This window comes from Microcaecilia unicolor, chromosome 2 (assembly GCF_901765095.1).
Source record: "Microcaecilia unicolor chromosome 2, aMicUni1.1, whole genome shotgun sequence".
NCBI classification, from domain to species: domain Eukaryota; kingdom Metazoa; phylum Chordata; class Amphibia; order Gymnophiona; family Siphonopidae; genus Microcaecilia; species Microcaecilia unicolor.
The window spans coordinates 114247135-114263183 of record NC_044032.1 but is presented as its reverse complement, the minus strand read 5'-3'; the positions used below and the strand labels follow the sequence as shown (position 1 = coordinate 114263183).

The 16049-nt window shown below is 44.4% G+C and overlaps 1 protein-coding gene across 1 annotated transcript in view; it reads left to right on the top strand.

Moving 5' to 3' along the window:
- TENT2 (terminal nucleotidyltransferase 2) overlaps positions 1-16049 on the top strand; it is a 245491-nt gene that overhangs the window by 198366 nt on the left and 31076 nt on the right. The window contains exon 11 of the mRNA XM_030191942.1: positions 15060-15196. Coding sequence (XP_030047802.1) covers positions 15060-15196 — 137 coding nt within the window. The remainder of the gene's footprint in view (positions 1-15059; positions 15197-16049) is intronic.

The following is a 16049-nucleotide window of genomic DNA, read 5'->3' as shown; positions in this document are numbered from 1 at the left end:
GAGGGTAGGTGGAGGCGAGTGGTTACAAGTGGTTACGAGTCAAAAGCAATGTTAAAGAGGTGGGCTTTCAGTCTAGATTTAAAGGTGGCCAAGGATGAGGCAAGACGTAGGGGCTCAGGAAGTTTATTCCAGGCTTAGGGTGCAGCGAGACAGAAGCCGCGAAGTCTGGAGTTGGCAGTAGTGGAGAAGGGAACAGATAAGAAGGATTTATCCATGGAGCGGAGTGCACGGGAAGGGGTGTAGGGAAGGACGAGTGTGGAGAGATACTGGGGAGCAGCAGAGTGAATACATTTATAGGTTAGTAGAAGAAGTTTGAACAGGATGCGAAAACGGATAGGGAGCCAGTGAAGGGTCTTGAGGAGAGGGGTAGTATGAGTAAAGCGACCCTGGCGGAAGATGAGACGGGCAGCAGAGTTTTGAACCGACTGGAGAGGGGAGAGGTGACTATGTGGGAGGCCAGCAAGAAGCAGATTGCAGTAGTCTAAATGAGAGGTGACAAGGGTGTGGATGAGGGTTTTGGTAGAGTGCTCGGAAAGAAAGGGGCGGATTTTACGGATGTTGTAAAGAAAGAAACGACAGGTCTTGGCAGTCTGCTGGATATGAGCAGAGGAGGAGAGAGAAGAGTCAAAGATGACCCCAAGGTTTCGAGCTGAGGAGACAGGGAGAATGAGAGAGCCATCAACAGAAATTTAAAACGGGGGGAGCGGGGAGGTGGGTTTGGGGGGTCATCTGTCCACACATTCACATCTCATTACTGCCTTGGACAGAATGCCAGATGTGACAGACTGGTTCAGGCAAACATGAGAATAGTCACACTGGGTCAGACCAATGGTCTATCTAGTCCAGTATCCTGATGCCAACAGTGGCCAATCCAGGTCACAAGTACCTGACAAAAACCCAAATAGTTGCAAGATTCCATGCTACCAATCCTAGGGCAAGCAGTGGCTTCCCCATGTCTGTCTTAATAGGTAACTATGAACTTTTCCTCCACAAACTTGTCCAAACCTTTTTTTTAAAAACCCAGGTATGCTAATTGCTGTTACTACATCCTATGGCAACAAGTTCCAGAGCTTATCTATTCGCAGAGTGAAAAAAAATATTCATCCTGTTTGTTTTAAAAGTATTTCCATGTAACTTCATTGAGTGTCCCCTAATCTTTAAACTTTTTGAAAGAATAAAAAATCGACTCATTTCTACTTGTTCTACACTACTCAGGATTTTGTAGACCTCAATCATATTTCCCTTCAGCTGTCTCTTTTCCAAGCTGAAGATCCCTCAAGGTGGACCCTAGCATGAGGTAACTATGATTTGAGTTCTTCTTCCCAATGTGGATCACTTTGCATTTGTCCACTTTAAATTTTATCTGCCATTTTGGATGTACAGTCTTCCAATTTCCTGTGGTCTTTCTGCAATTTTTCACAGTCTGCATCTGTTTTAACAACCTTGAATTGTTTTGTGTTATCTGCAAATTTAATCACTTCACTTGTTGTTCCAATTTCCAGATCATTTATAAATATATTAAATAGCACCGGTCCCAATACAGATCCCTGTGGCTCTTCACTATTCACCCTCCTCCATTGAGGAAAATGGCCATTTAATCCTATCCTCTGTTTTCTGTCCAATAACCAATTCCTAATCCACAACAGAACATTGCCTCCTATCCCATGATTCTTGAATTTTCTCAGGAGTCTCTCATGAAAAATTGTCAAAAGCTTCCGAAAAATAAGTTTCCAAGTTTATTAATACTTGATATACCACCTGGGGGAACATTCCATCTAGACCGTTTACAATAGCCATTATCACTTTGTAATATTAGAAAAGAAATAGAAGTACAATGACAGGAAAGAGGAAACGGAAGCAACCCAGAGAGGGGGGTACGAATAGTAATAGAAGTCAGAAGAAGTAAGGAGAGATACCACTATGTAGCCCTATCCAGGCCAGTGGTCATTGAAGTGGGAGTGAAGCAAGAAACAATGGCAAATAGATGAGCTTTAACTTGGGCCTTGAAGGCAGAGAGAGAGGATTCTAATAGCAAAGACTGAGGAAGTGTATTCCAGAGAGTGAGGCCCATTACACTAAATATTTGAGAATGAATAGATGAGAGGCAGATAGAGCGAAGGGTGGGAACTTGCAGCAAGGAATGCTGCAAGGAGCGGAGAGGCCTAGTAGGACAATAGAAGGTCAAATGGTGGGATAGAAAAGAGGGTTGACTAGATTGTAGAATCTTGTAGACTAGGAAGAGTAGCTTATATGAGATTCTTAGCAAGACCTGTAGCCAGTGTTCGTCACAGAGGAGTGTTGTCACGTGGTAAAGTAGTGAGGCCCTCGTCAAAAGGCTGATGCCACATTCTGGACCATTTGAAGGCGTTGAATGTCTTTTTTTCGGGATGCCTTGTAGGACTGCATTGCAGTAATTGAGGCCAAGTGAGTGAAAAAGAACACCTAGTGCAGAGGTAGTGAATAAGTGATAGATGTAAAGGCGAAAGGCTAGAATGTCATCTAAGATCTTGCCCAAGACTTTAACTGATGGTACTAGGGAAAGGTTGTGACTGCTATAGAAACGAGGCCAGTGAGGGAAGAGGAATTCAGGCAGGTGAACAGTGCCAGTGCATTTTCCATAATTGAGGGTAGGTTTGTGAGTGTACAGCCAAGTAGCAAGCTGATCTAGATTAGTGTTGAGGTCTTGAATAGTAGAAGTATCGGCAGGAATATGTTGAATAGAAGTGGTGCTAAGACCGACCCCGGGGGGGACAGCACAGGAGGTGTCATAAGGAAGAGAAGTGGTTTCATGATAGTGAACCTGATTTAGGGTGTCTTTTACTAAGGCGTGCTCACGTTTTTTATGTTTCAACTGTTTTATTGATGATTCCACATAACAAACAGCCAACAGGCTTCGTATACAATAAATTGCATACAAAAACCATCATATCGGCAGCAAGATAGTATTCACATCATCAACAAAAACATTTTTGAACACTTTTACACTCCCCCCCCCCACCCCACCCAATCCCCTCTCCCACCCCTCCCTCAAGTTATATATGAAACATTGTTGTGGAAGCATCAAGTAAACATAGTTAAGCCCAGAATACAAAATCTTATTACAAAAACTGTACAATCACAAAATTAGTACATCCTCGTTCTCTCAAAGAACCCAAACCACATCTCCCACCAAGAACATCTATTCCCCCCGATCTCCCTCAGTGACTCGGAAGGCCTGGTTTCTTGTGACCCTCTCAAGCACCTGAGGGAAAAATAGCCTAGATCAACTAATTATGCCCCCCCCCCCCCATCCCACCCCCGCTACTCAAATCTCCACTCCAACTACGTCCAGGGAAGATAACAAAATCCCCTTCCAGGGGAAGAGAACCAAACAAATTAACCTCCCAATACATTTAAGATAAGATTCCTACCTTGCGGAGATAATGTGGTCAAATAGACACCCCATATTTTCAAAAATCGGGCTTTGAAAGAACCTCCTACTTCTCTTGCCTCCCAGGACAACAGCAAATGTACCATGTTACGCCAATGCCAAAAATCAGGCGGTTGCACCGAAGTCCATGCCTGCAAGATACACTTCCTTGCCAACAGGCACAACTTATGGAACAGCAGGGTATCCACCGTTGGTCCCCTAAATGATCCAGAGCAGTCCAGCTGAACCGGAGTACCCTCAATTGTTCACGAAAAAAGGGATGATAAATATTCAGTATCCCAACGCCAAAAACGGCGTACTACTACACATCCCCAGAACACAAGGAAAAATGTATTGGTAGTTATCTGACATTTAGGGCAGAGAGGCGACTGCAGGCCACCCGCCTTAAACAACTGAACTTGAGTAAAATAGGCTCTGTGTAACACTCGGAATGCGCATTCTTTATAACTAGCACTACTGACTAGCTGCAGTAACCTAGTAGAAAAAAGTAAAATTCCCCCCCCCCCCCCCCCCCCCCCCCCCCAAATCTTGTTCCTAGGGGAACTGAGGAACTGAGTTTGATTCCCACTTCAGGCACAGGCAGCTCCTTGTGACTCTGGGCAAGTCACTTAACCCTCCATTGCACCAGGTACAAATAAGTACCTGTATACAATATGTAAGCAGCATTGAGCCTGCCATGAGTGGGAAAGAGCGGAGTACAAATGTAACAAAAATAAAATAAATAGTCCTCCAAAATTGCTATAGGGCCTTATAAATGTCTGATATTGTAGGTGCACTATCCGATATAGCATCAAAAAAATTCCGAAGGCTGGTTCCAATGCGCGGACACAAAGCCTCTACATTAAGGGACCGTATGTAATGTTTTAACTGACAATGTGCAACGGTGTCCCCCCATTGAAGAATCTCCTGACCTTTTAAAAGATCTAGTGGTTTCAAGGCTCCATCCGCATCCAAAACATGCAGTAAATATTTGAGACCCAGCTCTTCCCACCGAGCAAAAATTGAATTGTCCAGACCCGGCTGGAAAGCAGGGTTACCCCTGAGAGACAACAGATCCGTTACCAGAGAATCCCCACCCAGACCTTTCACCAATACCCGCCATGCCTCCTGCAGAGGGCCCAAGAGCACACTGTATCTTAAATGCTTGGGGATCAAAGAGCCATCCACATGCAAAAGCGAAAGCAATTTAAATGGAGCAAAATATGCGATTTCCAGACTCAGGGGGGTACAACAGTGAGAAGAATACACCCAATCTCGGACATGTCTCAAGAGGCAAACAATATTATACAACCTCAGATTGGGAAGACCTCCCCCCCCCCCCCCCCCCCCCCCCCCCCCCGCCTGAGCCCAGTACCCCAACAAACATTGACTTGGCAACTTTGCCTTCTTGTTAGCCCAGCAAAAACGTACAACCAATTGGTTATAGCGCTGGAGATCTCTCTGCAAAAGCCGCAAGGGTAAAATCTGAAGCAAATATAGCCACCTAGGTAATATCACCATTCTAAGGAGACTAATACGTCTTATCAATGGTAAAGGTAACGCCTGCCATAGCTTCAGCTGTTGCTCAGTTTTAAGCATCATCTGATTCACATTGAAACGATACAGATCAGCCACATCAGCTGGGAGACCCCCCCCCCCCCCCCCCCCCCCAGATATTTAAAAGACCGATCTGCCCATCTCAAAGGAAATGCCCCCGGTCAGGAAACTTAACTTGTGGTGAAGTAGCCAGAGCCTCCGACTTGTCTAAATTTAGCCGAAAACCCGCGAAGTCTCCGAATTCTCTAAACCCCTCCAAAAGGGCATCCAGTGAATCCTGTGGATCAGTCAACAACACCAAGAGGTCATCAGTGAATGCTTCCACCTTGAAACACTCCCCACCTACAATGGCTCTATGGATATCAGGGTTAGAATAGATGTCCGTGATGAGGGGATCTAGATATAAGACAAACAGCAACGGCGACAAAGGGCACCCCTGCCGGGTCCCGTAATCTATCAAGAAATCCACGGAGAATTGATCATTCAACATCATCTGCACACGAGGTGAAGCATATTTTTATTTATTAAGGTATTTATACCCCACATTATCCCCACAAACATGCAGGCTCAATGTGGCTTACACAAACCGGAGAGAGAGAGAGAACTCCGGGTGATATCAGATACAAATGAGAATAGTAGAGTAGAAGGGCAAGAAAGAAAGGATACTTTACATAGAACAGTACAAAAGAATAGGACTAAACAGGATCCCACGTATGCCAGCATATGTCATATACAGTCCAGACCCCCTGCCTCCAATGCTGCAAACAGAAATTCCCACTGAACCTGATCAAAGGCCTTCTCAGCATCAAAACTTACCAGCAAAGAGGGTCTCCGATGCGCGTTCACAAACTCCAAGGACGTCAAAATCCACCTAAGATTTTTAGCCATAGACCGTTCTTGGACAAATCCTACTTGCGACTTGTGAATGAGAGATGGCAAGCTACGACTTAAACGATTAGCCAAAATTTTTGCAAAGATTTTTACCTCACAGGTTAAAAAGAAATATCGGCCGATATGACGCTGGCAAAAGAGGGTCCCAATTCGGTTTAGGCAGCACTATAATTTGTGCTAAATTCAGTTGCCCTGACAAAGTTTTTGCATCCACCCAAGCATTAAACACGTTAGAGGCTCAACAATCAAGACTCCCAGCAGTTTGTAGAACTCAGCCCAAAAACCATCCGGGCCCGGGGCCTTACCTAATTGGCTACGACTAATCGCCCAGTAAACCTCATCAGAATGAATGGGCACATTCAAAACCTCTCGGTCTGATTGAGAAAGATGAGGGAGATCTCTGCCCTCCAAATAAAGACTACCTGGGAGCCCACCAGACTCTGAAGGAGTGTATAAATTTTGATAAAAGGATTTAAAGGTGTCACAAGTAGTGCTATCCATATGAAGCAACTTCCTGGACTGATCCTTAATGGAAATGATTGCTCTTGACGCCTGTTTTTTGCTATCAATCCAGCTAACAGCTTGCCACCTTTGTTACCATGTTTATACAGTTGGTATCTGTAAAAGGCTTGAGATTTAACTGCTATATCATGAATTAAAGTGTTTAAAGCTGTCTGTACCGACAATAATTCCTGTTTAAGAGGTGCACTTGGATGCCCCCCAAATCTCCTCCGCAAATTCTTCACTTGTTGCTCCAGGTGAAGGATTTCTCTATCTCTGGCCCTCTTGAGATGGCTAGAGTAGCTAATAATATCCCCTCTCAGGACTGCCTTTGCTGCGTCCCAAAAAAGAATTGCGTCATGAGCAGACGACTCATTAAAGAGTTTATATTCCTCCCAGCTTGCTAATAAACACTCCCTAAATTTCACGTCATGATATAGTAAACTCGGAAAGGCCTAGACCATTGTGGGTTCTCCGACCCACCAGGCCTCCAATCCATCCAAACCGCAGCATTGGTCCGTGTATGGACCAATCTGAACATACACCACCTCCGTAAAAATCGACCTGGAAGTCAGTAAGTAGTCAATATGTGACTAAGTGGCATGTGGGAAAGGGAAATGGGACTTGATATACCGCCTTTCTGAGATTTTTGCAACTACATTCAAAGCGGTTTACATATATTCAGGTACTTATTTTGTACCAGGAGCAATGGAGGGTTAAGTGACTTGCCCAGAGTCACAAGGAGCTGCAGTGGGAATTGAACTCAGTTCCCCAGGATCAAAGTCCACTGCACTAACCACTAGGCTACTCCTCCACCTGGTTCTGGACTGGTGCTTGTAATCTCTGTCTGATGGGTGCAGCACCCGCCACATTTCTAAAAGATCCAAACCTGTACAAAAGTTCAGCAAGCCCCTGGCAGACCCCATCCTCGATCCCGGGGACGAATGTGATTTGTCAAGCTGAGGATACCATACCATGTTGAAATCCCCCCCCCCCCCCCCCCCCGAATCATAGGAATAGAGTCCACACCGGCTAAAATTCCCACCATTTCCTACAAAAAGCCTTATCCAACTGATTAGGGGCATAAATACTTCCCACTAAAACCTCCCTGCGCGCTATCATGACATTACCAAAAATAAAACACCCCTCTGTATATTTAACAAACTTGTGTATCTGAGTGACCACACCCTTCCTAAATAGAATGGCCACTCCCCCTTTCTTACCCACTTCTGGTGACCCCACACAATCCCCCACCCACCACTTTGCCAATTTGGCATGTTCTACATCAGAAAGATGTGTTTCCTGCAGAAGGGCAATAGCCGCTTTAAGGTGCTGGAGTTGTAAAACTTTTGAACGCTTAATGGGGGAATGAATACCCCCCCACATTCCAAGTGACGACCCTTACCATAGTAGGAGCCCAGGAGAAAAATGGCCCACAGCACATCTAGCTTCCAAATAAGAGAGATACCGCCCCAGTCCACGGTCTTTCCCCCTCCTACCCTTCTGCAACTTGGTTACAAAACTTTGAAACTACCCAGTTCTGTCCCCCCATAATCCAAAAGACACAAGGCTCTTACCCCCAAGAACATTCCTCCCTCCTACAGATAACCCCTGAACCTGTCTCTCAACCCCCCTCCCCCTAAACCCAATGTCCGGTTTCAACATGGAACAGGGCACGCCCGGACGCCCCTTCTCTCATAATTCCATTTGTAATGACCTTTCAAATCCCCGTAGCTTCAATAACACTCTCACACAGTCCCTCCCACAAACATACTCCCACAAGCCACCCGAGTGAAACCCGCAGTTACCAAATACACCCCCTACAAACACCCACTCCTAACAGCTAATTCAACAACAGCAAAGATATTCAAAGTCGTTAACTCGCGACAGGATTGTGAAAAATTACAGAAGGACCTTACGAGACTGGGCGGCTAAATGGCAGATGACGTTTAATGTGAGCAAGTGCAAGGTGATGTATGTGGGGAAAAAAGAACCCGAATTATAGCTACGTTATGCAAGGTTTCACGTTAGGAGTTACGGACCAAGAAAGGGATCTGGATGTCATCTATAATACACTGAAACCTTCTGCTCAGTGTGCTGCTGCGGCTAGGAAAGCGAATAGAATGTTGGGTATTATTAGGAAATTTATGAAAAACAGGTGTGAGGATGTTATAATGCCGTTGTATCGCTCCATGGTGCGACCGCACCTTGAGTATTGTGTTCAATTCTGGTTGCCGCATCTCAAGAAAGATATAGTAGAATTGGAAAAGGTGCAGCGAAGGGCGACTAAAATGATAGCGGGGATGGGACGACTTCCCTATGAAGAAAGACTAAGGAGGCTAGGGCTTTTCAGCTTGGAGAAGAGACGGCTGAGGGGAGACATGATAGAGCTATATAAAATAATGAGTGGAGTGGAACAGGTAGATGTGAAGCGTCTGTTCACGCTTTCCAAAAATACTAGGACTAGGGGGCATGCGATGAAACTACAGTGTAGTAAATTTAAAACAAATTGGAGAAAATTTTTCTTCACCCAACGTATAATTAAACTCTGTGAATGGAAGGTTGGTGTAGCATTTTTTTGTTTTTTTAAATTTGCAGATTGTTTTGAACATAAGTATATAAGTAATGCCACACTGGGAAAAGACCAAGGGTCCATCGAGCCCAGCATCCTGTCCACGACAGCGGCCAATCCAGGCCAAGGGCACCTGGTGAGCTTCCCAAACGTGCAAACATTCTACACTTGTTATTCCTGGAACTGTGGATTTTTCCCAAGTCCGTTTAGTAGTGGTTTATGGACTTGTTCTTTAGGAAACTGTCTAACTCCTTTTTAAACTCTGCTAAGCTAACCGCCTTCACCACGTTCTCCAGCAACGAATTCCAATTACCACATGTAGATATAGGAAGGTTGATTTGTGGGTTGTTCCTTCACTACACCAATCTTAAAGAGCCAACACGCTGTTAGCCTCAAAAGTTTTATGTTGGAAGTGACTACAGATTCAATCCAGAGTGGTCTATCTCAACTGCAACAGTACAGTCATCTTTAATGGTTGAGACATGGAAAATCCACGGAGCTCCCCAATCCTCGAATGTTAGCTCGCTTAATGCTGCAACATAGGTCCTGCGGTAGAAACAGCCAAGTACCCAGTGCAACAGCCGCAACAATGCAGTCACAACAAAAAACTTTGTCACAGGATGTTCCTACCCCACACCAATTCCCAAGTTCCATCTCGCTGGTTACCGCAACGAAGATCCAATGGGGGAACACCCAACAACACAGCATAGTCCATCTCAACTGCAACAGCTCAAACACTTGAAAGAGCTGCATCCCGGGGCGCCTCCACAAGACTCCAAGCCCCAAGAACCAACTCACTGGATATTGCATCATTAAAACCAAAAAATTTTAGGTAATCGACCAAAACATCAGAAGTGTCGTGTATAGCTTCATAAAGTCAAACATAATAAAGTTTAGTCATAGGGAGCTCCCACAATATTTCAATTACAAAATATGCCCGTAGATAAAAGCACCCAAACAGTCAAACGTCTAGGTTCTTCCCACGCGAAGCTGCTGGGGGCTTAGTTGGCTCAAAAAACACTTTGCCTCCTCAACCGAAGCATAGAATTTTGTGATTGCTTGGTAAGTGACCCTCAACTTAGCAGGGTACAGAAGGGCGAATTTAATTTTTCGATCCACCATTTGTGAACAAATCGGGGGAAAACTCCTCCGCTGCGCTGCTACTGAAGCAGAGTAGGCCTGGAAGCATAGTACTCTGATTATCATAATGTAATTACCATCCTCCTCGTAAAGCTTGCAGGATCGCTGGCTTTTGAGAAAAGTTGAGAAGTTGACAGATAACCATTCTATAGAATTAGGCTGTTATGCGCCCACTCTATTTGCAGCGGTTCCACCGATGTCGGGAGTGTCAGCTCTTTAGCCAGCGAAGTTTCCAGGAACACTCGGAAGTCTCAGTAACCCAATGCCTCAGGTAGTCCCACAAAACGCAGGTTATTCCGCCTGGATTAGTTCTCCAGATCTTCCAGCTTTTCCACATAAGAATCAACCAGTTTCTGCATTCGGACTTGCACTTCCTCTGCCTTCGTGACCTGGTCCTCCAGTTCCCCAGTCCGCTGCTGGTACCTAGCCAAGTCATGACCCAGCTGTTCCATATTGTTCTGAAGACGTTTCAATTTAGAATCAATAGGGCTTAATCTTTTATCCAGGATAGCTTCCATTGCCCCAGTCACTTCTGCAGTGACTTCTGCAACCCATGCCGATACAACCAGGGAGCTCCCAGGACTTGCTAGTGTCGCCATCTTGTCCTCGTGTAGCTTGCTTTTTTCTTTATCTTTCCGCAGCGATTTTGATGTCATCCTCCCCCACGAACCACACAAGTAGGTCCCAGAGTGGTTAACAAAGGCTCCCTGCTCGAATTAGGAAGAAAATATTTTTTTAGGCGAACTGCAAATGCAGGAATTAGAGGTGATAGGAGCAGACCAACTAGTGACCGCTCCCGAACATAGCGTCACGTGACCCCCATGGTCACGTTTTAAGCGCGCACTAAAATTGTGGGTGCGCTAAATGTTAGAGGCGCCCATAGGAACGCATTAGCATCTTTAACATTTAGCACGCCCACAATTTTAGTGCACGCCAAAAACGTGAGCGCACCTTAGTAAAAGAACCTTCTAAGTCTGTTTGAATGACTGTAACCAGGTTAGAGCAGTACCTTAAATCCCTATTGTGGATAAGTGATGAAGAAGTAGGGGAGAGTCTATTGTATCAAAAGCCATAGTAAGGTCTAGAGAGATTAGAAGCACTGGTTCCCTCCTGCTGTAGTGTTCATAGATACATGTAAGCAGACCCGAAAGAGCTCTTTCTGTGCTTTGTAAAACCCAGTCTGCTGGGGATGAAGGATGGGAGGCTGATCTAGATAATGCTCAAGTTGGTGGCAGACAACTTGTTCTGCTAATTTGGAAACAAAAGGGAGCTGTGCAATGGGATGATAGTTGTTGATAATTTTTATCGACATGTTGTCATGGTCGTCAACTTCCGTGCCTTGCTCCATCTAGACCCATTAGATTTACCTGCAGTTCTTGCCTGTGGGGGCACTGGGGGGTGGTGGAAGCTAAGCTGTTGATGTTATCTGTGCTGAGCCCTTCTTAAACTGGCCTCAGTGTTCTGGCAATAATCCCTGATTGAGCTCAGGCCTGCTTCAGGCTCTGCTAGTTCCATCTGCTGTTTCATTGTCAGGTAAGCATTGCTGCAGCTTTCTCCTTCTTGCTCTGTTCCAGTGAAGCCTGCTTCCAAGCCTTGAAGTCCTGAGAACTACTTGCCCTTCAGCTGAGTCCCCAGTCATTCACAGTGAGTCCCTGGTTGCTGGCTGCAGTGAGTAGGCTCTGTGCTGAGTCTTGGACTGTGTATGCTGGAAGCATGGAGGGTTCCGCGTGGGCTGTTCCTGGTTCCTGTTTGCTGCACTGTGCCTGTGTGTGTCTTTGCCCTGGGAGTATTCGGCTCGGGCGTTTCAGAGACTATTTCTGACCTGCCTGCCCTGGGAGCATTGGCTCGAGCATTGCTTTGCCTAAATCCTTTTGCCCTCGGAGCATTGGCTCAGGTGTTGCTTTGCTTAAACCTGGTTGCCTTGGGAGCATTCGGCTCAGGCACCTCTATGACTGTCTTTCTTCCTTGCCTTCAGCGAGCGGCGTGGACCGCTCAAATTCCCTACCCGTGGTGCGGGTCTATAAGAGACTATTTTTCCTTTGCCCTGCTGCTGCTCATCTCCTGCTTCTGAAAGAGCTTGCCGAGGAGGTCCCGTGACTTACATGAGAGTCCTTCCCGTGGAGGTCCCGCGGCTTACATGGGAGTCCTGACAGAATGAACCTTTATCTGACTGACAGCGGTCTCACTGCTTCCAGCTAAGTGCTAGTGCTTTCCGTTGCCCACCAGTAAGGGCCTTTGACTATGCTTAATGCTTTGCTTTGCTTTAGCTAGTGTTAGGATGTGCAGCTAGGCTGCTTACTGTTATCTCTTCTCTTACGTTATTGCTGAGCTGTTTGCCTTTTGCCTTGTATTTATTTTGCTTCCATTAAAGCTACCTTAGTTCACCTCCACTTGCAATCCAGTCCAGTTCTTTGGGATACTCTTCTCTCTATAGGACTCCATCTACCCAGAGGTGATTGAGTGATTGTCATGCAACCACCCCTGGGCCAAGGGCTCACAAAAGTCACACATGTTTATTCACACCTTCAAAGAAGTGAAGCAGCTTGGTCAGGAAAGACTTCCTTTGATTGAATCCATGCTGATTCTGTCCCATTAAACCATGTTTGTCTGTTCCATAATTTTTTTTCTTTATAATAGTAACATAGTAAATGATGGCAGATAAAGACCTGAATGGTCTATCCAGTCTTCACAACAGTCACATTCATTATCATTTCAAGATTTAAATCAGCAATGAACCTGATACTATATACTTGACGGTGGTTCTTCTTTGGTGTTTCTGGGACATAAACCATAGCCTTGTCATTTGCAGGACAAAGACCATAAAAGTCTGCCTGGCACTGTCCTCACATGCCAAATTACTGGAGTTTTCATCGAAGCTATCTACAGTCCATCCTAAACCGGATTACTATATGCATACAAGCCAGCCCAGCACCAGCCCTAGTTGATGCAGGCAGAGTCACCATCTAAGCACCACTTGACATGCAAACACATATGCAACCCTTTAAGTTTAGTTTTTTATATCGTTCATTTTCTAATTAGAGATCCTCTGTGTTCATCCCATACCTTTTTTTTTTAATTCTGCCACAGGTTTTATTTTTTTGTTTTTTTCCCACCACCTCCCTCTGGAGGTCATTCCAGGCATCCACCACCCTCTCCATGTAAAAGAATTTTCTGACATTACTCCTAAGTCTACCACCCCGTACCCTCAATTCCATGTCTTCTAGTTTTATCAGTTTCCCTTCTCTGGAAAATATTTGTTTCTATATTAATACCTTTCAAGTATTTAAATGGCTGTATCATATCTCCCCTGTTCCTCCTCTCCTCTAGGTTATACATACTCATGTCTTCTAGTCTCTTCTCATATGTCCTTTGATGCAAGCCCCATGTCAATCTTGTTGCCTTCCTCTGGACCGCTTCAAGTCTTCTTACATCTTTAGCAAGATACAGCCTCCAAAACTGAACACAATATTCCAGGTGGGGCCTCACCAATAACTTGTACAGGGGCATCAACACCTCCTTTCTTCTGCTGTTTACACCTCTCTATATACAGCCTAGTATCCTCCTGTCTACAGCCACCGCTTTGTCACACTATTTCGTCACCTTCAGATCCTCATACTATAACCCCAAGATCCCTTTCCCTATATGTGCATATCAGCCTTTCACTGCCTAGCACATGTCTCCCTTGGCTTTCTACTTTCTACCTGCATCACTTTGTGCTTCCTAGCATTGAATTTTAATTGCCAAACAGACCATTGTTCTAAATTCTGCAGCTCCTTTTTCATGTTTTCCACTCCCTCCAGAGTTTCCACTCTGTTACAAATCATGGTATCATCCGCAAAAAGGCAAACCTTATCTTCTAAACATTTGACAGTGTCGTTCACAAATATATTGAACAGAATTGGCCCCTGCACCGATCTGTGAGAAACTCCTTACTCACCTGTCCTTCCTCCGAGTGAATTCCATTAACCACTACCCTCTGGCGTCTGTCTGCCAACCAGTTCCTAATCCAGTTCACCACTTTGAGTCCTAATTTCAGCCTGTTAAGTTTATTCAAGAGCCTTCTATGAGGAACCATGTCAAAGGCTTTCCTGAAATCTAAGTAGATTACATCTAGAGCACTTCCACTATTTTACCCAGTCCTGCAGAATTTAATTGGTGTCTAGAATTCAACTCCACCCCCTTAAGCCCAGGTTTGTTCTGTTCTAGGCTGCACCTCCACACCTAGTATGTCTGTAGTTTCAGATAGATTGAATTTAAGGCCTTGACATTTCAAGTGCCTGTTGTTCTAACATTGCTTTCTCCAAGGACTAACAGGCAATTGTAATCTCACAGATGGGAATCCCTAGCTACCAGGTATTCTCCAAGGACAAGTAGATCAAGTATTCTCACATACCCTCCCACCTCCCCTTGGAGGTATATTCTTTAGCTTTATAAAATGACTGAGGGACCCGTGTTCACTCATGGGCGGAAAGACACCAGCACATGCGCGATGGGACACTGCTAGAAATTTCTAAATATTATCATTAGTATCCGCACCGGCCTCCGTCGGATAATGTCACCCATCTGTGAGAATTCTTGGCCTGCTGTTCTCTGAGAACACCTGCTATAGATGAGTAACCGTGCTTTTTATGTCTTAGCCTGTGATTCACCATAGGAAATAAAGATACCTTTTCAAAAGTGTAAAGAATTTTATACTGCTATAAAGTTTTCATTTTGTAAGTAGGAATATGTAGTAGAGTACAGAGCTGTGTAACAGACCTGGTTACTGCCTCCATCATGACATTTATCTTGAGTAATAGTTCTCAAACTTATTTTGAAGATACAACCACAAGTGCCTACAATTTTTTGTATTTTTTGTCTCTGTTATGCCTTCCTTTTTTTTTTTTTTTTTTTTTTAACTTTATCTTCTGTTATGCCTTCCTAAAACTACATTTACAGGTAATGTAGTGCTGCAGTTGTTTTTGAAAAGACACATTTGTATTTTGACAGGAGCGTTTTAATCCTACTATGCAGTTGGATCTTGTACATCAGGCTCCATGCAACATTCCTCCTTACCTCTCAAAAAATGGATCAACCCTTGGAGATCTGTTTGTGGGCTTCCTTAAATATTATGCCACAGAATTTGAGTAAGTGACACTATTTATCTGTTTTTCTCTTGATTTATAGCAGGTACAATCACCAAAACACGGTCGTGTCAAGTCCATTTGAGTCCAACTGTTATGCTTTTTCTTGATTGCTGCTAATTAAATTGACTTTGTTTGCACATCCTAGGTTTCACCCATTTATTGGACCTTTCTTCTTTTTTTGACGGGGAGAATACTGTGCACAATTTTGCAAAACATACAGAAAATTCTGCTCCTTTTAATATACTGGTCTCCATGTTTGGAGTGGAGGAGTGGCCTAGTGGTTAGGGTGGTGGACTTTGGTCCTGGGGAACTGAGGAACTGAGTTCGATTCCCACTTTAGGCACAGGCAGCTCCTTGTGACTCTGGGCAAGTCACTTAACCCTCCATTGTCCCAGGTACAAATAAGTACCTTTATACAATATGTAAGCCGCATTGAGCCTGCCATGAGTGGGAAAGCGCGGGGTACAAATGTAACAAAATAAAAATAAAATATATGTGCAAGACTGCCATACTATGGAAGATCTATACAAATCTTCCATAGTATGGCAGTCTTGCAAATATATCAAAGAAGGAGAGATTAAATGAATTCTTTGTTTTGGTTTTCACCGAGGAAGATATGGGAGAGATACCATTGCCACTGGTATTCAATGCTCATGATTCAGAGAAACTGAAACAAATCTCTGTAAACCTGGAAGAAGTAATGAGGCAACTTGAAGAGTTGGAAATCACCCTGGACCAGGTGTTTTACATCCCAGATTAAAAAATGAACTTAGAGCTGTTTTAATAATGTGTAATTTATCTTTAAAATCAAGCATATTACCTGAAGATTGGAAGGTGGCCAATGTAACACCAA